At 42.3% G+C, this 23190-nt stretch overlaps 1 protein-coding gene across 4 annotated transcripts in view; it reads right to left on the reverse strand.

Annotated features, from left to right (window-relative positions):
- Positions 1–23190, reverse strand: part of LOC140738900 (src substrate cortactin-like) — a 100161-nt gene that overhangs the window by 6347 nt on the left and 70624 nt on the right. For all 4 annotated transcript variants that reach the window (XM_073066902.1, XM_073066903.1, XM_073066904.1 and 1 more), the window contains exons 8-15: positions 20459–20569; positions 19725–19835; positions 15950–16005; positions 11198–11267; positions 9810–9958; positions 5613–5819; positions 3566–3701; positions 2843–2911 (exon numbers count right to left, since the gene is read on the reverse strand). In XM_073066902.1, the coding sequence (XP_072923003.1) occupies positions 2843–2911; positions 3566–3701; positions 5613–5819; positions 9810–9958; positions 11198–11267; positions 15950–16005; positions 19725–19835; positions 20459–20569 (909 nt within the window). The remainder of the gene's footprint in view (positions 1–2842; positions 2912–3565; positions 3702–5612; positions 5820–9809; positions 9959–11197; positions 11268–15949; positions 16006–19724; positions 19836–20458; positions 20570–23190) is intronic.

Here is a 23190-nt window from a genome sequence, read left to right on the forward strand (position 1 = left end):
GATCTAGTATGGCATTCCCCCTAGTCGGCCTGTCAACATACTGTGACAGGAATCCATCCTGGACACACTTAACAAATTCTGCCCCATCTAAACCCTTGGAACTAATCAAGTGCCAGTCAATATTAGGGAAGTTAAAGTCACCCATGATAACAACCCTGTTATTTTTGCACCTTTCCAAAATCTGCCTCTCAATCCGCTCCTCGGTATCTCTGCTGCTACCAGGGGGCTTATAGAATACCCCCAGTAGAGTAACTGCTCCCTTCCTGTTCCTGACTTCCACCCATACTGACTCAAAAGAGGATCCTGCTACATTACCCACCCTTTCTGCAGCTGTAATAGTATCTTTTATGATGAGGCCAAACTCAGGTTGGAGGAGCAACACCTCATCTACCGTCTGGGTAGCCTCCAGCAAGGTGGTATGAACATTGAATTCTCCAATTTCTGGTAATTCCCTCCCCCTCCCCCTTCCCCTATCCCAGGTCCTTCTCTGCCTCTCTCCCCTTTCAACTTTCTGCTCCTTTACCTCTACAGTTCTTTCATGCTTATCCCCTCCCCCCTTCATCCTTCCTCTGATTGGTTCTCCACCTGGCGCCTCTAGCCCTTCCCCCTCCCCTATCTCTATTACTGGGCTTCGGCCCTCTCCCCCCCCCCCCATTCCTGATGAAGGGTCTCGGCCTGAAATGTTGGCTACTCTTTTCTCACGGATGCTGCCTGACCTGCTGAGTTCTTCCAGTGTCGTGTACGTAATCTTTTATAGTATCTTTTAAATTATCTTTTAATTTATAAGACTGAAAATTAATGAAATTTGAGGTGTTTGGAATGAAAAATTGGAATGCAGGTAGTTCAAATTTAGCCTATTAAACCCATACTATCTTTTACATGGGAATAACAAGGTCAGGTTGTCATCAGTTCAATAATGATATAAAATGGCAGCACAGGCTGGATGTGCTGTCATTGTACGATAACCTTTCACTTCAGGGGTTCCCAACCTTTTTTATGCCATGGACCAATTCCATTAAGCAAGGGGTCCGTGAACCCCAGGTTGGGAACCTGTTTCCACTCCATTGTTGATGAATAATCTATCCACCTCTGCCTTAAAATAATTCAAAGACTATCTCCACTGTCTTTTGAGAGGGAGCTCCAGACTCATTAAAGTCTGAGAGAAAAAAAAGTCTCATTTCTGCCTTAACCGAGTGACCACTTGTTTTTTAAACAATGACCCTTAGTTTTAGATACTCCCACAGAAGACCTACAATTATCTGGGAGTACAGTTAGACGAGAAGCTAGACTGGACTGCCAACACAGATGCCTTGTGCAGGAAGGCACAGAGTCGACTGTACTTCCTAAGAAGGTTGGCGTCATTCAATGTCTGTAGTGAGATGCTGAAGATGTTCTATAGGTCAGTTGTGGAGAGCGCCCTCTTCTTTGTGGTGGCGTGTTGGGGAGGAAGCATTAAGAAGAGGGATGCCTCACGTCTTAATAAGCTGGTAAGGAAGGCGGGCTCTGTCGTGGGCAAAGTACTCGAGAGTTTAACATCGGTAGCTGAGCGAAGGGCGCTGAGTAGGCTACGGTCAATTATGGATAACTCTGAACATCCTCTACATAGCACCATCCAGAGACAGAGAAGCAGTTTCAGCGACAGGTTACTATCGATGCAATGCTCCTCAGACAGGATGAAGAGGTCAATACTCCCCAATGCCATTAGGCTTTACAATTCTACCGCCAGGACTTAAGAACTTTTTAAAAGCTACTATTAATGCTTTTTGAGATAGTGATTTAGATGCATATCATATTTTTTACTGAGTTAAGTATTGTATGTAATTAGTTTTGCTACAACAAGTGTATGGGACATTGGAAAAAAAGTTGAATTTCCCCATGGGGATGAATAAAGTATCTATCTATCTATCTATCTATCTATCTATCTATCTATCTTCAAATCAATTTTGTCAAGATTACTCAGAATCTTAAGTATTTCAACTAAATCTCCTCTCATTCTTCTAAACTCCATTGGATACAAACCCAGTTAAAAACACAACTCACTCATGCCATTTACATATTTAGTAAATCTAAACCTAAAATAAAAACACAAAATACTGGCAGAACTCAGCAGGTCAGACAGCATCTATGGGAGGAGGTAGTGACGACATTTCAAGCTGAAACCCTTCATCAGGAGCCTAAACCTAAAATGTTTCCTTTCTTAAGTAAGGAGAACAACACCTCACAAAGTATTCCAGAGGTTGTCTCATCAGTGTCATATCTAGCTGAAGCAGTACCTTTCTACTTTTGCATTTTACTCCAGCAATAAACAATAGCAATTTATTAGCTTTCTTAATTACTTGCAGTAACTGGATTGTAGCCTTTTATAGATCATGTATCAGGACACTCAGATACTATGAATCTTAGAGTTTTACCCACATAGTTGTGGAGTGGTAGCAGCCCTTCTGCAATGATAAGCATAATTAGTCATTTGGCTTTATCTTTTTAAAAATGAAGTCAGAAGACTGATTTCTACATAAAAATGGGGATCTGGAATATTCACCCCACAAAGCTTTGGATTTGGGGATCAAATGAAATACACTTGATTTAGATGTTAGATTCCTGAATTCAGCAATGTGGAGAACAGGCAGGCCCAAGGAGTAGTGTGAGATAATAACTTGGTGGAATTGTTTGGTGGGAGCTGATTCAATGTTCTTCTATAAGCAGCCAGCTGTCAAGTGGTAATTGTCAGTTCAAAGGGAACAGATTAAAGCTCTCACTCTTTGTCAGGGAATTAATTCTGAGAAAAGCAAAATTTTCAAATTTGTTGCCTAACAACTCCATTTAATTTTCATCGTTGACCTACCTCCTTGATAATCATACAAAGCTACCGCAGTCACACCAGCACTGGCAATGTCGTAAACATTCTCAGCACCTAGGGACAAATCATAAAGCAAGGATTTTTAGGAAGAGACTGAGTTGTAAGACCCCTTCTATCTGCCTTCTTGCCAAACTATCTTCCTTTCTACCTTTTCCCCACACCAACTTTGCCCTGAATTTCTATATATACCTGCTCCCCAAATTCACAACTACATCTTCTATTCACGTTCCCATCCTTACCTTCTCTCTGATAGCCCTCAACCCATCTTTCCCTCAATAATCTCCCCAAATCTCCATCTCCAACTTTTTCCCCAACATCATTCATTCTATGTCTCACTTATTTAATCTCGTTCTGTGGTCCAACCGTCTTACCTAACTGTTTAACCAGCTGACTGAAATGTTGTAGCAAAGCCCTCCGAAACACAAGCAAGTCACCATATAGTTATTCACATCTTCGCAAGTAATCCACCGTTGCCTGAAACCTGCTGCCTTCCAAAAATATCCCGAGTCACTCCCATCTCTCACCTGAACCAGTTATTACAATCTATAGTGAACCATTGTAATCTATAGAGAACTATTATAATCTATCGAATTGAATGGTCTCCAGTGTCCCCAGTGTCCATCAGCAACTGTCATTTTTAAAACCAACCAAGTAGCACATTATTTCTCAAAATAAATTTTTTAAAAAGTGCTGTAGGGATCATTTCACCAGAACTGAGCGTTTCTGTTTTCATTTCAGGGACTGGTGACAATTTTTCATAGTTGCCTTCAGCTTCCAAATCCTTGTTCGGAACTGGCTGGTGATCATATTCTGCAATATTTTCATAGTCATCCATTGTTGATTCCTGTAACAAATAAAAAACAGAGGGCAGGCAGATTTAAACATTGCAGTCAGTTGGTCTCAGAGATACTGTTGGTAAGGGCTACAAGTGGCTCTCTAGTGGGCAAGAACCCACAGGCTGACCTCTGCTGAATAATACATTTTGTGAGTTCCATCAGTATGAGCTAAGAACTTTGACAGACCTCTATAGACAAACCTAATGAATTGTATCCATGGCCTGGTATGGAAATGCCACTGCCCAGGAATGGAAAAACTACATAAAGTGGTGGATGCAGCCCAGTTCATCAGAGCCAAAACCTTCCATCACTGAGTACTTCTATATGGAACAATGTCACAAGAAAGCATCACTAAGAACCATCCCACCCCACCTCCTGGTCAGATCTATTTCTCTCTACTACAAATCAAGCAGGAACTACAGAAGCCTTAGGTCCCACACCACCTGGCTTAAGAACATTTATACATTTATTACCCAATAACCATCAGGCTCCTGAACTGGCATGGATAACTTGGATCATTGCTACTCTAGACTGATTATACTAACTTTCAAGGACTCTTTACAAATCATATTCTCAGTATTATTTTTTAATTTAATAATTGTCTTCTTTTGCGTATTGGTTGTTTGTCAGTTTATGTTTTGTTTTGTAAATCCTGTGGTATTCCTTTTCATTCCTGTATATGCCTGCAAGAAAATGAATCTCAACATAGTAAATGGTAACATATATGTACTTTGATAATAAATTTATTCTGAATTTGGACATTGAGCTATGATAAGTCCTGCTCCCATCCAGAGAAAATAGTTAATCTATACTAAGCTGCACAAAGAAGAAATTATCACTTCACCATTTTGGGCAGAAATTCTAAGATGATGTAATACTTGGGTAGAAACTGGGTAAAACAACCGTACAGATTAAGTACTGAATATATCTCCTTGCACACCATTCCAATGCTACTTTCAGAATTGATGCAACATATGTTAGATATACAGTAAAACTCACATTCAGCATTCCTCTCAAGAAGCTTAGAAAGGCATCAAATGCAGAGAAAAATTCCACCCATAATGTCCCCAAGTAGGTAATATAAATGTCATTATGTATAAAATTTGCTCTAAACTCTCCTATCTGGAACTGAAAGAGTTAAATACACATCCATAGGACAAATGTGTTTCTCCATTTTGTGCTATTCTGTGATTATTTAGACACAAGACCATAAGACCTAGGAGCAAAATTAGGCCATTTGACCAATTGAATCTGCTCCACCATTCCATCATGGAAGATTTATTTTTTTATTTTTTACTTTATTGAGATACAGCACAGAATAGGCCTTTCCGCCACTTCCAGGCAAGCTCACCCAGCAATCCCCCGATTTAAGCCTTGCTTAATCACAGAATAATTTACAATGACCAATTAACCTACCAACCAGTACTTCTTTGGAATGCGGGAGGAAACCGACGCGGTCCTTACAGGCAGTGGCAGAAATTGAACCCAGGAGGGCTGTACTATAAAGCCTTGTGCCAACACTACACTACTGTGCCACCCATAAATGTATTATTTATTATAACTTATTATCCCTCTCAACTATTCTCCTGCCTTCTCCCCATAACCTTTGACTCCCTTACTAATTAAGAACCTATTAATCTCCACTTTAAATATACCAATGAATTCCACAGGTTCACCATCCTCTGGCTAAAGAAATTATTCCTCATCTCTGTTCTAAAGGGACAAATTCCCACTAGTTAATTAATGCAAGTTAGCTCCAGTTAGTGCAGCTTAGAATTTAATTTTTTCAGTGATAGTACGTTTTGTGTAGAATGTACACAAAGAAGCATTCTCCTGAAGAAGCTTTATTTGAAGCAGACACTTGAAGCTCTCCAATCCAATGCTGAGTGCTTCATTAGCTGACACATAGTGTTCATTACCTCATGACAAGAATCAGGATTGTCATAGACCTGGGCTTCCTCTGACTCTGGCTCTGGCTCTGGCTCTGGCTCTGGCTCTGGCTCTTCCTCTGGCTCTGGCTCTGGCTCTTCCTCTGGCTCTTCCACTGGTTTCTGACCCCGCCTCCGAGGAGTTGGTGGGATTTGTTCAGCACTCCCAGGTTCTGGAATCACTTGCTCCACCTGTTCCTGTAGGTGTAAGTCAAAAAACACAGGTCAACATTAATCTGACTGCACTGGGGAAGTAATCAGTTTCAATATTAAATGCTGATATCTTATGTCAAGGTTCTCTTTGTTAATTAACCCTCATTAGTTCATTCATACTATGCTGGTGTATATTTCTTAATTTGTTCTGAGCTCATAGCTCCATCCTTCGTATTCCTTCCTCTTCCTATATCCTTAACACTTGATGTCAATTCATTAGTTGTAATTCCTTAATGTATCCTTGCTCATACTCCCCAACTATCTCCACAATTCATAGTGTATCAAGATCTTAATGGACTATGTATGTACTTTAATAACCTGAGTATCTTACATTACCTCTTCTCAGTAACAGGAACCCTGACATGGGAATATCAGCAGGCTATTCTTTTTTTAGATGCCCCTCAAGACTGCACACAGGAAGGCAGTAAAAGCCCATGTGGATGGCTCACCCCATCCCTATAACTGACAGCATAAAAGTTTTCTGCAGTCCTCCTGTGTCTGTGAATGGTCAACGTGGCACAGCTAAGGAATCAGCATATAGAACCATAGAAAATTACAGCAAAGAGGGTGACATCAAGTTAATTGTGTACATGCTGATACAAGAGAACCTAATCCCACTTATCAGCTCTGTAACCATGGCCTTGATGGGTCCCAGCTTTTGTGAGTTCATCCAGATATATTTTTTAATGTTTGAGGGTTTCTGCTCCATATGCTTTCAGGCTGTGTTCACTGGCCCCCTCCACAGTTTGGGTGAAACAAAGCCCTTAAATAGCCTCAAAAACCTTGCAGCAATGATCTCAAACCTATGCCTACCAGTTCTTGTCCTCTTTGTCAGTGGAAATAAGCTTTGCTGTTCAGTCATTTAATTTTATACACATTAACCAAACTTTTCTTCAGATTTGTTTGTTCCAAAAAATACAACATAGTCCATAGAATCTCTCTAATTCAATCTCCAGCCCAGGCAATAGCCTAAATAATTTCTTCTGCATATACTCTCTCATGTTATTAATTCCTACTGATAACATGGTGACCACATCAATGCTCTGCACTCCAGCCTGACCTGTGCCCGTAGCATTTCTACCAGATTTTCCTCCTCTGAACTTATTCTACTTAGGTTGTCATTGAATAAGCTGACTGAATCATTAACTGACTACTAGTTCAAAGTTCTCAGTACTGGAGAATCACAGAGCTAGTTATAAGCTATCTTGGAGTTAATGATGAGGAGAACCAAAGTGCTTAGGTCATCATTGAAAGTTCACATATTCAGATGTTCTCCAGAAACATGACCCTGTAATTCATTCACAATTCAGTGCACTGCCATACAATACAGGAGTCATTGCTGAGTGAGTGTCACATGGTTGGAGAGGTGTTATCAAGGAAATGTTTACATAGTTGCTTGGGCACTACTGAGTGTTGTTGTTGTTCGTCCTTCGGAGTTGAAGACGACCATGACTTCTGTCAGGTGGAGGGTTTGTGACTGTGGGTCCGGAGGTGACTGGTGAGGCCAATCCGGGCCCTGAAAGCTCGTGCACGAGCGTATGCTGCATTTAACTATCAAACGAACAGTGTCTCGTGGTTGCAGGTGTGGTTCTGGCAAAAAATTGTACTGAAATATCAATACAAGAAAGAACCCATATAGGCGGATATTGCAAGCAGAGTCAAAGAGTCATACATCATGGAAACAGACACTTCAGCCACCATGTTTGCAGCAACCATCAGGCATCCATTTACCCAAATCCATCCCATTTTATTCTCCACCTCATCAGTTCCCCCAAATTCATCCACATACCATCGGTAATTGCTCATCCATACACCACAATCCTACCAATCCGCTCATCTTTGGGAAATGAGATATACTGGAATTACAAGATGATTGGGGGGTGGGGAAGGGTGGATGTGATCATTTAAAACTGTGTTGCACAGACATGTCTTCTGTCAGAGAATCTCTGGAATTCTTGTGTCCAGAGAGTAGTAGAGACTAGCTCATAGGAGCTGTTTAGGGAAGAGGTCAATAAACGTTTGGAAGAATGGGGAATTGATAGATCTAGTACAAAAGAGGAGTTGAGGACTGGGACAGATCACCTGCTCCTCACCTTTCATATTTGTACACTGGACCAAATCCATACAGTTACAGAAAACAATGTGCAAACTCCATGTAAACAGTAGTGCAAATCAGGTTTTAATCCTTGTTGCTATTATAATGCTCTGTATCATCTAAAAAGGTGAATTCAAATTGTGTTAGGATTGTTGTAGAAATAATATCGGGCAGTGCAGAGTTTTATTGTACTGTGGGTGCTGAGAAAGACCCTGAAATATCCAGCAGGTCAGATAGTATAATGTATGTTGAAAGACAGATAGTATTATAATCAGAGGGAGATTCAGCATGAAAACAGACTCTTCAACTGACTGAGTTCACTCCAACCATCGACCACCCATTTACACTGATCCTGCATTTATCTCTTTTTTTTAATTCATTCTGACTTATTTCCCCTTCCTTTCCAGTCTTGATGAAGGGTCACAGTCTGAAATATTGACTCTATTCCTTTCCATAGATACTTCCTGACCTGCTGAGTTCCTTCAGCATTTTGTATGTGTTTTTCTGGATTTCCAGCATTTGCAGAATTCTTTTCTTACTTTATTGTCCTAGCATTCTCATTAACACCCCTAGATTCCATCATTAACCAGCTTACAGAGGCCAATAAATCTAGCGATTTTCACATTGTTTGGTGTAGAAGGAAACTGGAACACCTGGGAGAAACCAATGCAGTCATAGTGAGAATGTGTAACTCTACACTAACAGCTCCCAAGGTCAGGATTAATCCCAGGTATATCAAGCAGTAGTAAATCAAGGCAACTGGACTTGCTGTGTTGTCTAGAAGATGTTCCACCACTCATCCAAGAGATGTTCCACCACTTCAGTTCTGATCCATGGTAAACACAAAGTACACTGCAGATGCTGGGGTCAAAGCAACATGTACAACAAGCTGGAGGAACTCAGCAGGTCGGGCAGCAACTGTGGAAATGAGCAATCAACGTTTCGGGCTGAGACCTTTTGTCCTGAGCTCCAGCTTGTTGTACGTGATCCATGGTGGGTAGTTTTCCGGCTTATAAACTCTGTGAGTTGTTTAAAACTATAGCAATCATATGAGGGCCATTAAGAATCGTAGAGGTAATGAGAGGGTCATTTGCCTTATCTTTGCATGGATGGAGGTGTGAACTGCTGTGGAGACATCAGGTATATGCATGGTAAGTAGCTGATATGTGGTGTCATACCCCCACCTCCTCTGTTCAGGGATGGGTTTTCCAGTTTAACAAAGATAGCTTCTTTAACCCCTCTTTCAAATCATCTATCCTCCCTGTCCAAAATGTACACATTGTTATCATCAAAGGAGTACCCCTTTTCCTTTAGGTGTAGATACACAGCTGGATCTTGACCTGAGGTGTTAGCTCTCTTATGTTGGGCCATCCATTTATGAAGTAGTTGTTTTGGCTCGCCAATATACAGACCTGTGCAGTTCTCATTGCATTGGATAGCATATATAATATTGCTCTGTTTACACCTCCATTCATGTAAAGATAAGGCTAATGACCCTCTCATTACATCTATGACTTTTAACAACCCTCATGTGATTGTGATACCTTTAAACAACTTACAGAGTTTATAAACCAGAAAACTACCCACCATGGATCAGAACTGAAGAAGCCTCTCGGATGGGTGACGAAACGTCTTCTAGACAACACAGTAAGTCCAGTTACCTTGATTTACCTCAGCTTGATATACGGTGACCTGAATGACAGAGAACCTTCATAGGCAATAATCCCAGGCTTCTGGCCTTACAGTGAAGCAGCTCAACTGGTTACATCGCTGTGCTAAGGTGCCACACAGCACAGAGTGATCCTGTTGACAGTAAATTGGCCTGAGTGGTTCAGCTTGTTCTCACATAACTAACAACAGCTTCCCCATTGCCAGCTCACCTGCTGCTTCCTGCGTGCTTCTTCCTGTTCCATTCTCTCTCGTGCCTGTCTCCGAACACGCTCCTCCTCTGCTCTCTTTTTGTTGTCCTCATCACTGGCTTTAGCCATATTTTCAAACCTTGACTTCAAGCTCCTTGCACTGCTGCCAGCTACAAAAAGAGAAAAGGAGTGAGACAGAACAAAGGGAACAGGAGTGATAGAGAGGGAAAGAAAGAGTGAAGCAGAGAGAAAGGAGAGAGGTAGCAAGGCAATGAGTGAGGAAGATAGTAGTAGAAAAGAGAGAAAAGAAGGTTGTAAGGATTGCAGCAGGAATGAGACAGCATGAGGGAAAGGGGGATATGAACACAGCAAACTAGAGAGAGGAGAGGAAAAAATGAGATAGGGACAGTGGGACAGATTTAGGAAAACAATGATCAAGGGAGAGAGGTAATAGGAGAGGAAGCAAGACAACAATGGGGAAAAGAAGGAGAAAAGAGAGAGGAGTTTAAAAAGAGGGAAACAAAGGTTGAGTGAATACGGAATAGAATTGGAGACAGAAGGAAAAAAGACAGAAAAATGGGAAGAGGAAAACAAGAAAATGCAGAGAGAATTTTAGTGAAATGTAAAATTAGGCAAAGTAAGGGAAAGATTTTTTTAAAATTGAGAGAAATGAATAAATGGATATAGTGGAAGGAAGAAAGAAGCCAATGAAGATCTCCAAGAGAAGATAAACAAGGAAACTTTGGCTCAAGAAACTCTGGTCAGACTATGATAATGAGGTAGTGAGGCATGAGATGAGCAAATTGTTTAACTATAATACCCATCATGTATTATAACTTTACAAATGTTAAAGAGCATGGAGCAAAGTGAAGGTTAAAGCCATTCACCACAGCTTATCCAATGAATATTGATCTTCTGCTGCAAGGGCAGGGCTGTAAATCTTGTTCATCTATCACCATCAGGGCTGTTACAAATACCCTAGACTTCTGGGCAGTGTTGTGACTGATGGGATAAGGGTATGACAATGTTCACCACCCCACAGATGGAATTTAAGAAGATGGTCCTCAGGTCTGGGATGTGACTGGAGATCCATGGTTAGGAGTGTGACTAGTGATACCAGTGTGGGATTGGGAACGGTGACTCTAGAGTGAGCTTGTAATCAATGATTCCTGGATGGGGATGAGAAATGTGGCCTCAGGGTTGGGCTGTGACCAATGACCTTCAGGCTGGGGTTCTGCAGCTAACTAAGAACAGTTTTATCTTAGTTTATCATAATTGTCCACTATTTCCTGTTGTTATTGGCAAAAGTAGGAGGAAACTGAGCCATGCATATACCCAAGGTGCTTGAATTGACTTGCAGTTTTTGAAGTTTGATTCTGGACTGAGGCCAACTTCACAAAGCCACTCACCGGCTTCCACTGGCATTGTCTTTTGGTAGGACGACGTCGGACTCTCCATTTCCGTGAAGGTGGCTGCACTCTACAATGTGAATTGATAAAATGATCATCCTTTGATTTGGTGCAGGGAAAGACCATGCAGGCAAGCCCAAGATGCATAAAGTTGCGATTCCTGGGGATATAGACATATCTCAACCCCAGCCACCATAACATGAATGCCAGGCAGAGAGGGGTTATCCCCCATCTGAACAGCTCAATCTATGGAGGAAATGGATTGCCATATACAGAGAGGAAAACCATAAAGCCATACGGCATAGGAGCAGAATTAGGCCATTCAGCCGATCGAGTCTACTCCGCCATTTCATCATGGCTGATTTATTATCCCTCTCAATCCCACTTTCCTGCCTTTTCCCTGTAGCCTTTGACACCCTGACTGATCAAGGACTTGTCAACTTCTGCTTTAAATATATCCAATGACTTGGCCTCCAACCGTCTGTCTGAAAGCCTGTCCCTGCAATCTGCTTAGTCAGTTTAAAGTGTTGAAATCTTCTGTAATAGCAATGAATGGTAGAATGACTTTTCAATGAACTCTGAAGGCCAAAGTTCATGCTCCACTCCACTCTTAAGAGTTTCAGTTTGTGGCAATCGGTTGGTCAGATTATTAGGTTGAACACTACTCAAACTCTCCCTGACATAAGAAGCCCTTGTCCATCAGAATGCCAATTCTAAGGTGCCCCTCCTCTCCCCTGTCTCCCCTCCCCATATCCCCAGTATAATTTAACTATCTATGGGAACTCATGGGAAGGCTGAAAAGGGCAGGCCAATCAATTGCTTGAGCCAGTTCACCATTTAAGGACATCGTGATAGATTACTACCTCAATTCCATTTCCATGTCACTGTAAAATTCTGTAGGTGACAGATTTGAATCCCAATACTTTCTGTGTAGTTATTATTGATTTTTCTCCTGCGATCTAAGATCTAATCTTGAAACTGTGCCCCAGCTTTTTATATTCCTTTGCCTGAGGAAGTCATTTTTTTCTGGATCTTTCGAATTAAATTCTTTATATTTCATTTTGAACAACTCACTTTGACCTCCCCACCTCCTTAGTTTGTGGAAATAGAAAACAAACAAACTGTATGCGACATTTCCCTGGAGCAGCTGCATATGATCTTCTACAGGAGAGTGAGGAGATCATCAATCAGAGTTACAGAGAAGTAGTCACCCCTAAGCTGCACAAGGTGGGTAGCTGGGTGACTGTCAGCAGGAGGAACAGGAAGCTGTTGTGTGGAATTTCCTCCAGGAGAATGCCACAGACACCAGGTTACTGGCACTGAGCATGGGTCCATGGTGCAGAAGGAAGAGGGAGAAGAGAGGAGCAGTAGTGATAGGAAACTCAATAGTCAGAGGAACAGACAGGAATGTGAATGTGAATGGGGCACCTGAATGGTATGTTGCCTCCCAGGTGCCTGGGTCAGGGACATTTTGGATTGAGTGTGTTCATAGCATTTTGGAGGAGGAGGGAGAGCAGCCAGATGTCTTGGAGATATTGGTACCAATACAGAGGAAGGAAAAGCAAAGAAGTCCTGAAGAGAGAATATAGAAAGCTAGGCAGAAAACGGAAAAGTAAGAACTCCAGGGGAGTAATTTCTGGATTGCTGCCTGTGCCATGCTCCATGCACCAGTGAGAGCAGAAACAGGATGATTTAGCAGATAAATGCATGGCTATGAAGCTGGTGCTGGGGACAAGACTTCTGGTTCTTGAATCAGTGGGATCTCTTCTGAGGAAGGTATGACGTGTACAAAAGGGACAGGTTGCACCTGAACCCAAGGGGGATCAATATTCTCGCAGGCAGGTTTGTTAGAGATGTTGAGGAGGGTTTAAACTAATTTGGCAGGGGGTAGGAACTAGAGTGAAGGGACTTAGGATAGGGTAGATGGTAAAAAAGCAAAGGTTGCATGTAGTCAGACTGTCAAGAAAGGCAGGCAGATGATAGGACAAAATTGCAGCCAGCAGGGTGAAATTCAGTGCGTTACAGATGCAGAATCAAAAAGTACAGCAAAAACTGTACTCGAAGTGTTATATCTCAGTGCATGGAGTACAAGAAAGAAGGTGGATGATCTAGTTGTACTTCTACAGATTGTTGTGGCCATCAATAAATGTTGGCTGAAGGATGGTTGCAGTTGGGAGCTGAATGTCCAAGAAGGCGGAGCTTAGGAGGGTCAATGGTGCCTAAAGGCGACTCCTTTGCTTGCATCTTTGGAAACAGCTCTACTTCCATCTTTAATATCTCTATTTTTCCCTTTCAGGGCTCTTTTGATTACCCTGATCTGGAGTTACACACTGACTATGGTTCTTTGTGGGAATGTGACCCGCTCTCAGGGTTCCATAACCGGCCGATGTTCGGCACACCAAAGGCTCAGCCTAAGAGACTGGCTCGAATTCAGAAGCCTAGGATCTCAGGACTCTGGAGACGGGCGGATTGAGGGTCGGTGTCATGACAGGAGGCTCATGTGTCATGGGAGGGTCAGGATATCTGCTGTGTGCCTGGAGACCTGGGATCTTTGCGACCTTCAGGTACAGAGCTGAAAAAAATGACATAGCGGACTTTAAACATTGTAAACCAGCGAGTTATTTGTTATGTCTCCCATCTCGCTGGGAAAACGGAGATACCTCTTTCTCCCTTATTAGGGGGAGAGAGAGCCTGTGGTATGTCGAATACCGGGTGAAATGCGAAGTCTTCGGGGTAACTGCAAGTCTGTATCTTTGCTATTGCTTTGCTCATGCTTGAGTGCTTGGTGGCGGTGCCAATGCCTCATTTTGCCAGTGGGGGAGGGGGGATTGTTGCTTGCTGCCGCTTACACGCGGGAGGGGGGAGCTAGGGGGTGCTTTGGGGTTCTAACATTTAACTGTTGTTCTTTCTTTGGGGCACTCCTCTGTTTTCATGGATGGTTGTGAAGAAAAAGCATTTCAGGATGTATATTGTATACATTTCTCTGACATTGAATTGTACCTTTGAACCTTTGTGTCGGAGGGATAGGAAGGTAGGCAGATGGGGTGGCAAGGCTTTGCTGGTAAAGAATGGTATCAAATCTTTAGAAGGATGTGACATAGGGTCAGAAGATGTTGAATCCTTGTGGGTTGAGTTAAAAAACTGTAAGAGTGAAAGGACCTTGATGGCAGTTAGATACAGGCCTCCAAACAGTAGCTGGGATATGAACTACAGATTACAACAGGAAATAGAAAAGGTGAGTCAAAAGGGCAATGTTATGGTAGTCATGGCAGATTTTAACATGCAGATTGAATGGGAAAATCAGGATAGTAATGGATCTCAAGAGAGTGAATTTGTTGAAAGCCAACAAGATGGCTTTTTAGAGCAGTTTGCCATTGAGCATACTAAAGGATCAGCTATAGTGGATTGGGTGTTGTGTAATGAACCCAAGGCAATTAGGGAGTTTAACATAAAAGAACCCTTAGGCAATGATCACAGTATGATTGAGTTCTACTTGAAATTTGAGAGGGAGAAAGTAAAGTCTGATGTAGTAGTACTTCAGTGGAGTAAAGGAAATTACAGTGGTATGAGAGAGGAGTTGGCCAAAGTAAATTGGAAGCAGATGCTGGCGGGGATGACAGCAGAGCAGCAATATCTTGAGATTCTGTGAAAAATGAGGAAGGTGCAGGATAGATGTATTCCAAAATTGAAGAAATACTCAAATAGCAAAATAGAACAACTGTAGCTGACAAGGGAAGTCAAAGCTAATGTAAAAGCAAAAAGAGAGGGCATACATCAAAGCAAAAATTAGCAGGAAGATCAAGGGTTGGTAAGTTTTAAAAAACCTACAGAAAACAACTAAAAGAATCACTAGGAGGAAAAAGATGAAATATTAAAGCAAGCTAGCAAACAATATCAAGGTGAATAGAAAAATGTTTTTCATGTATATAAAAAAATAAAAGAGAACTGAGAATGTATATAGGACCACTAGAAAATGAGGTGGGAGAAGTAATAACAGGAGACAAGGAGATGGCAGATGAACTAAGTGAGTATTTTGCATCAGTCTTCACTGTGAAAGACACTAGCAGTGTGCCAGGTATTGAAGGGTGTGAGGGAAGAGAAGTGAATGCAGTTGCTATTACAAGGAAGAAGGTGGTCAAAAAACTGAAAGACCTAAAAGTACATGTTATCCAGGCCAGATGAACTGCACCCTGGGGTTCTGATAGAGGTAGTGGTAGAGACTGTGGAGGCATTTGTAATGATCCTTCAAGAATCATTGGATTCTGGCATGGTTCCGGAGGACTGGAAAATTGCAAATGCTACTCCACTCTTTAAGAAAGGAGGAAAGCAGCAGAAAGGAAATTATAGTCCAGTTAGCTTGACCTCAGTGGTTGGGGCAATGTTGGATTCAATTGTTAAGGATGAGGTTATGGAGTACTTGGTGACACAGGACAAGATAGGACTAAGTCAGCATTGTTTTTTTTGAAGGGAAAATCTTGCCTAATGAATGTGTTGGAATTCTTTGAGGAGGTTACACATAGGATAGATAAAGGGAATGCAGTGGATGTTGGATATTTGGACTTTCAGAAAGCCTTTGACCAGGTGCCACAAAACTTGTTGGTTCACGATTGTTTTATTAAGCATTAATTAAGCACACTGGGACGTAAGGATAAAGTTCACAGTGCTAGGAAGGAGAGGAAGTATTGCACAAATCTGCCACTGTTCTCTGCCTTGCTACAGAGTTGAAATCCGTCGTAGAGTTTAAAGACTTACCTTGTCCATCCGGTCCTGCTGCACCCCATATCGCCCTCCAAAGCCCTTTGCATAATCTGTAAAAGGAAGGTGGATAGAAGGCAGATGAAGAATAGTGTTACATTGCCATGTATACACCTTTGATCAGGAGCAAGAAAAAACAAATCAGTTAGCAGAATGGCTTCATCACTTAAACAGCACCAAGCTGAATTTTTGAAAACACTTCCATTTTCCTCCCCTAGATACAGTTCTACTATCATTATTAATACTCTAATATCTTATGCAAGAAGTAGTGAGTTTCTTGACTGTCATGATGAAATGTATCCAAACTGGATTCAGTTTCTCTCTGGTACATGCTAGTCACCACGAGCAAAATCTTCTGACAAAGAACCAGATAATTTAACCAAAGTGACTTCATCAGGCAACAAAAAGTAAGTACAGGAAAATTTAAAGCCGAGTAGGCCATTCAGCCCCTCAGGCTTGTTCAACAAAAAAGTATATTAAATTCTGATGAGCTACTGTGTGTTCATTCTGCAGTGTATCATGATTAGCAACTCTCTCTCTAAGGACATTCATGCTCAATCATATTCCACTCTATCTCACCATACAATCCATTAACTGAATCTATTCACAATGAAGTAGATAATGTCAGAAGACCAGTGGACACAGTCTTAGAATTCTTGTAAGAGGCCACAGTCTTAGAATTCTTGTAAGAGGCCATAGTCTTAGAATTAGAGGGTTCCCATTTAAAACAGAGATGAGGAGAATTTTTTTAGCCAGAGGGTCGTGGATTTATGGAATTCGTTGCCACATGCAGCTGTGGAGGCCTGATCATTGAGGGTGTTTAAGGAGGAGATTGATAGGTATCGAATTAGTCAGGGTATCAAGGGATATGGGGAAAAAGCCAGAAATTGGAACTAGATGGAGAATAGTTTAGCTCATGGTGGAGTGGCAGAGCAGACTCGATGGGCTGAATGGCCTACTTCTGCTCCTTTGTCTTGTGATCTTGTGACAAAAAGTGGACCACTGTACAAAAGTGAAAATACTAACAATAGGAAACCACAGTCAAGTCACTGTAATGTTCTGATATGAACAATATGGAAACTTTTGATGCAGACGTCACATACTTAGATTTTTGTAGATTGGGTGACTGGGAGTGGGCCAGTTGTGTGAGGAGGTGCAGAGTGGTGAAACAGTACACTGGGGGTGGGGGGAACTCAGGCAGAACTTAAAGGGAGACGGCAAGTGAGTATAGGGAGAAGTTAGGGTGGAGCACAAGCTGACACTGGGTGGGTGGACTGATCCTGGAAAAATGCCTGTTGGTTGGCATCAGGGGATGTATGGGAGGATTGAGGAGGAATAGGAAGTGGAGGGGGGAGGAGGTGTCTTCAGATGTTGTGATACTATTTCATAGGACAAATAGAAATATCATAAACACCACTGAAAATGAAAAAATAGGCTGATAGAAAAGTAAAGGGATCTCGTTTGTTCATTCATTTGGTGCCATGTTGTATTATACGATGATCCTGGTCTTCCTATGACCATGATTGTTCTAGGCAAATTTTTCTGCAGAAGTGGTTGCCATCACCTTCTTCTGGGCTGTGTCTTTACAAGACAAGTGACCCTAGCCATTATCAATATTTTTCAGAGATTGTCTGCCTGGCGTCAGTGGTCACATAACCAGTTCTTGGGATACGCATGGACTGCTCTTACAACCATCCACCACCTGCTTCCATGGCTTCACATGACTCTGATCAGGGAGCTAAGCAGGTGCTACACCTTGCCCAAGGGAGACCTGCAGGCTAGCAGAGGGATGGAGTGCCTTACACCTCCTTTGGTAGAGATGTATCTTCACCCCACCAACCAAAAAGGGATTTAAAAGATCAATTAAATAATTAAACATGGGATTATGTTAGCATAACAATTAGAAATATTGATTAAAATAATGATTTGTTTCTGAAAGGATAGAATTTTGAAGTTACATGTTATGTTCAACCTATATAATGCCAGGTCTGGCTGCAGTGAAGATAATTTGCTTATTCCTTGAACTACAGAGAGCACACTGAAAAGGAGAAGGCAGTGTGGCTGTGGATTTAAAAGGATAATAGCCATGTGAACTGTATAGAGTGAACAGAGAAGCACAGTTGGCAATAAACCAAGCAAAGTGCCACAGGAGCCAGTGGCTGAGAGATTGGATGACCCGGAGTGTGCCGGATATTGTGAAGAAGAACAGGGTGATGAAACAGGGCTCCAGGGAGGATGGAAGCTCAGACAAAACTTAGTGAGAAGGCAGGGTGAATGTGGGCATGAAAGGGAGAAGTTAAGGTGGAACAAAAAGGAGCCTGAAAGAGTTTGGACATAAACCTGAACAAGTGAAGGCAGGATGGTGCACAGGCAGAAATGAAAGCAGAAAAATAAGGAAAGGACAGAGTGGATGTAGACCTGAACAGGCAACAGCACGCTGGTGCATGAGCGGAAGTGACAAGGAAAAGATAGGGTGGATGTAGACATGAAAGGATAATAACCTAGCAGAAAGAGGCAAAGTGAAGAGGCAACAAACCAGGAAAGGTGTAGGAGAACTTATGACTGGGACTGGGCTGGATAATGTGAGAAGGAGCAAAGCAATGTGTCTGTGCTCCAGTGAGCAAGGAGCAGGGAGCATGAACCAGCTGACATTGAAGGCTGAGCAAAATAACAGTGACCTCCAAGGGTACAGAAGGAACAGGCAGCTGGGAGAAGCTAAGAGAGAGTGGGATGATCTTGGGAGGTTCTGACAAATTGGGCCCAGACCTCACTGCTTGGGTCTCAGGCAGACCTGAAAGGGATAAGGCATGATAGGGTGCAAATGGACCTGTTAGGAACTGGCTGTGGGTCTTGTTGTACACTTAATATTTCAGTAACATTTGTGTAATATTGTAAATATATTGCTTGATTAAGTGTTCTTTGCTTGCTTAAATAATTCTTTAGGAGTTATATGTAAATGTACCTGAATGACCTCACTATGTTTTGGAGTTACAAAACATAACAGATCTTAAAGGAAGAAGGTGGATAAATGAAGAACCAAATGAAGAAGGCAGTGTGAAGCATAAACAGCATGAAAATGAGAAGGCAGGGAGTGTAGAACTGAAAGGATGATGACCTAGTGGACCATGTAGAGTGAAAAGAGGGACAGTGCGAAGGAGCAAGAAACCAAGAAAAGTGCCAAAGGAAGTAGCTGCAGTGAGAGCATGTGATTGGATGTGCAATGGACAATGTGAGGATGGTGCGGACACAACAGTGTGAAGCACAGAACGTTGCAGGTAAGTGTGGAGGTGTGTGCAGCACAGACACGGTGATCCAAAGGGCCTGTTTCCAACTGTGTCTAACACAGGAGAAGATATAAGCAAGATTTAAAAAGGCAGAGCAATTGATAAATACTGAACAGAAAACAGAAAACCTAATGGAGTCTTGAAAAAGAGTTTTAATGTTGGCTTATGTTGAACATAGTAGCTGTGGAAAAGATAAAAACAACTCAAACTTAAGATCTTTTAGGAGAGATACCCTCTCAGTCTCCTTTAGCTTTGATTTAGGGATACCTGTTCCTCTGGGTGGACTGGGAGGACAAGAAAAATGCACCTACAATAAGTGAACAACTTAATCATGGAGAAATGGCTCATGTCTGTGAATAGTTGAGAGTGAGGGGATAGTGGGAACATGCCCACCTGGATGAAAACCTTTCCAGTACACCAATTTCTTCCCACTTTCTAGTAATGTCTATTCTGAAAGTGAGTCTGCATTTCATTCACTTGGCCCTCACCTGTCTGGGACTCGTGCAGTTTCACTTCCTCCTTGTGGTCCCATCCATGGGCGGCCTGATCCTGATGACCCTTCTGAACTCCAAATTTTCCTCCAAATCCTTTTGCATAATCTGCAAAGCAATTGCATTGTTCCCATGATTTTACTGCAGAGGACCACAGATGGAATTGAGTCAAGAGAGTGAACACTCAGAAATTTCACCTTCCCTGCAGTCCTGGCCATGTTTTTTTTTGCAGGTATCCACAACACCTTCAGGAGAAATGTAGGTGTAAAATGTCCAAAGGGTAATGGGCATAAAGAAAAGAATATCTTTGTGTGGTTAGGGATAGAGGGATTGTAAGGAACTGTCTCGTGTATGAAGATGAGAAAAATGAGTGACGAGACACTGTCCAGTAAAAGCGCATGAAGGACAGTTTGGGTGGGGAGTTAGGATTGCAAGATGCCATCCATCCTGAGTGGGATAGAGGCAGAAGGATTACAAGATATCATCCTTTATGGGTGAAGTGGTATGTGGTTGAGATATGTAGGATAATAAGATACCATGACGTTTGAGATTGGGATGAGGAGTGGGATTACAAATTATTATCCTGAGTGAATGGGATGGAGGGGAAGAGGAGTGGAGTTACAAGATGCCGTACTGTATGAGAGGTGGAGAAGAAGTAAGTTTGCAAAGCATTACCTTGTGTGAAATTGACTGCCTCGTCACATGGGAAGAGATGCGTTTAATGAACATACCTTTCTGTGACTCATGTTTCTCAGTCACACCTTTGTAGTCGTATCCCACAGCCGATTTATCCACCTTCTCCTTTTCTACTCCATATTTGCCACCAAATCCTTTGGCATAATCTAAGGGAGAAAAAAATTGTCACACAATTTCCACCCTGGGTAAATATCAGCAATGTTACATATCCTGGTAAATAGAAAGTATCACACATCCAGTGAGTAAATACTGAGTTTTACAGCTCTTTCCCCACCCTGATAAATAAAATAAAAACAATCCCCAGATGAATAAAGAAAGGACAAGGTCCTGGAGAATCTGAGTGAGTCTCACCCCAAATGCCCTCCAGGTAAATACATATAGCTTCATTTCAGCCTATTTTCTAAGGTGTTTATGATATTTCTGTACTTCCTACCAAAGACTATCTGAGCATCTAGAGACATCCCCTTCCCTCCTGCCCTCCCCCTCCCCACCACCAGTATAACACCAGACCCCAGCTATCAGTTTTTCCAGATGAGTAAGAGAGAGCTGTGCCAAGGGAAACACTGAGAATATCTTACACAATAAGCTGCTGGAACTCTGTAAGAGTTGTATTCACATCCCAGATTTTTCTCTATTACCTTGTTAGTTATTCCTGTCCATGTCTCTTGATAATTTACTGTTGGGATCAGATTCTACAGCTTTCTGGTAACTCATTTAAATCTAAAAAAACATTTGGTATGAAGACTTTCCTCATCATTCCTCCTCTACTTATTTTGCTGATGTTTCCATGTTTGTCCCTTTTGTGCCTAAACTTCCATATCCCAGAAGTAACAGTTGCCCCATAATTTAGAGTATCTTTTCTAAGGCTCCTCTAACCTATTCCAGTTTCCCCAGAAGATCTGTCATTCTTGGTATCATCCTGATAATCTCTTTTTGTATTAATCTCTAGACATTGTTATCCTTCTTAAATTATTCATAATACTCCAGCGCAGACTTGAATGGAGATTAATAAGGGGTTTAGTCTTACTTTCTAATTGTTATATCAATGTCCCTGTTTATAAAGCCAAGTATCTCACACACTTGGCACTGAACTATCAAAGAATTATAAAAATATGCCCATATCCTCATCCCTCAAAACAAATTTATTGTCACTACAAACTTCTCACAAAGGGTAACATTGTACATTGCACTAAGTACCGTTGCTCCATTAGTCATAACTCTCAAAAGACTCTTTTGATCCATAAACCTTTGGAGTAAAAAGTTGCCAATATCAATCCAAATATATAATTATATAATTAAGGGTAAGAAAGACAAATGAAGAAATAAATGTCTATTGCAAGTGATGTCATTTGGGAGGAAGCCATGACATACTTATTAAGGATAAAGTAAGCACTGGAACATATTGGTACTGATCTAGAGTAATTATATGGGCTTAGAAAGAGTAAACTTTGTTAAATCTCTTAGAGGAACTATCTAATGTGCTGAAAGAGGAGTAGCTTTGTGAAAGAATCTTCATCCTGAAATGTTTTCCACAGATGCTGGCTGATCACTTCAGCTGATCATTTCAGCTGGCTGGCTGAAACGAAAAACAATGTTTTTTGTTTGGAGAAGGGAGTCAGAGGATCAGAATGGGAGTGCAGCGGGAGCCATCTTGAATTTTTCTTATTCTCATCAGAGTTAAGAGAGGCGGGACTGCTCAGGCGTGTGACGGCGGGCAGTGAAGTGGGGAAGATTTAAAAAGGACACAGCCTCATACAGTGGGCAGCGTCATTTGCAGGCAATGGAGTGAGCTGGGAGCAAAGTGAAGACTTAAGGGCTTGGGCTCAACGGGCTTAGGTGGAAGCGGGTGAGGCAAGGTAGGTTTAGGTTTCAGTTTTTCCTGTTATTTGAGGAAAGGAGAAGAATGAGTGTGAGGGCAGATTGTTGTTCTCGGTGTCGGATGTGGGAGGTCCTGGAGTCTCCCAGCCTCCCGGAAGTTCACATCTGCGCCAGGTGCGCCGAGCTGCAGCTCCTAAGGGACTGTGTTAGGGAACTGGAGCTGCAGCTCGATGACATTCATCTGGTCAGGGAGAGTGAGGAGTTGATAGAGAGGAGTTACAGGCAGGTGGTCACACCGGAACCACGGGAGGCAGACAGGTGGGTCACGGTTAGGAGGGGGAAGGGGAAGAGTCAGGTACTAGAGAGTACCCCAGTGGCTGTACCCCTTAACAATAAGTACTCTTGTTTGAGTACTGTTGGGGGGGGGGGGGGGAACAGCCTACCTGGGGAAGCAACAGTGGCCGTGCCTCCAGCACAGAGTCCAGCCCTGTAGCTCAGAAGGGTAGGGAAAGGAAGAGGAAGGCAGTCGTAATAGGGGACTCAATAGTTAGGGGGTCAGATAGGCGATTCTGTGGACGCGATCAGGAGACCCGGATGGTAGTTTGCCTCCCAGGTGCCAGGGTTCGAGATGTTTCTGATCGCATCCAAGATATCCTGAAGTGGGAGGGTGAGGAGCCAGAGGTCGTGGTACCAATGACATAGGTAGGAAAAGGGAAGAGGTCCTGAAAGGAGAATATAGGGAGTTAGGAAGGCAGTTGAGAAGAATGACCGCAAAGGTAGTAATCTCAGGATTACTGCCTGTGCCACGTGACAGTGAGAGTAGGAATGGAATGAGGTGGAGGATAAATGCGTGGCTGAGGGATTGGAGCAGGGGGCAGGGATTCAAGTTTCTGGATCATTGGGATCTCTTTTGGGGCAGGTGTGACCTGTACAAAAAGGACGGGTTACA

Source organism: Hemitrygon akajei, chromosome 14, assembly GCF_048418815.1.
Source record: "Hemitrygon akajei chromosome 14, sHemAka1.3, whole genome shotgun sequence".
In the NCBI taxonomy this organism is placed as follows: Eukaryota; Metazoa; Chordata; class Chondrichthyes; order Myliobatiformes; family Dasyatidae; genus Hemitrygon; species Hemitrygon akajei.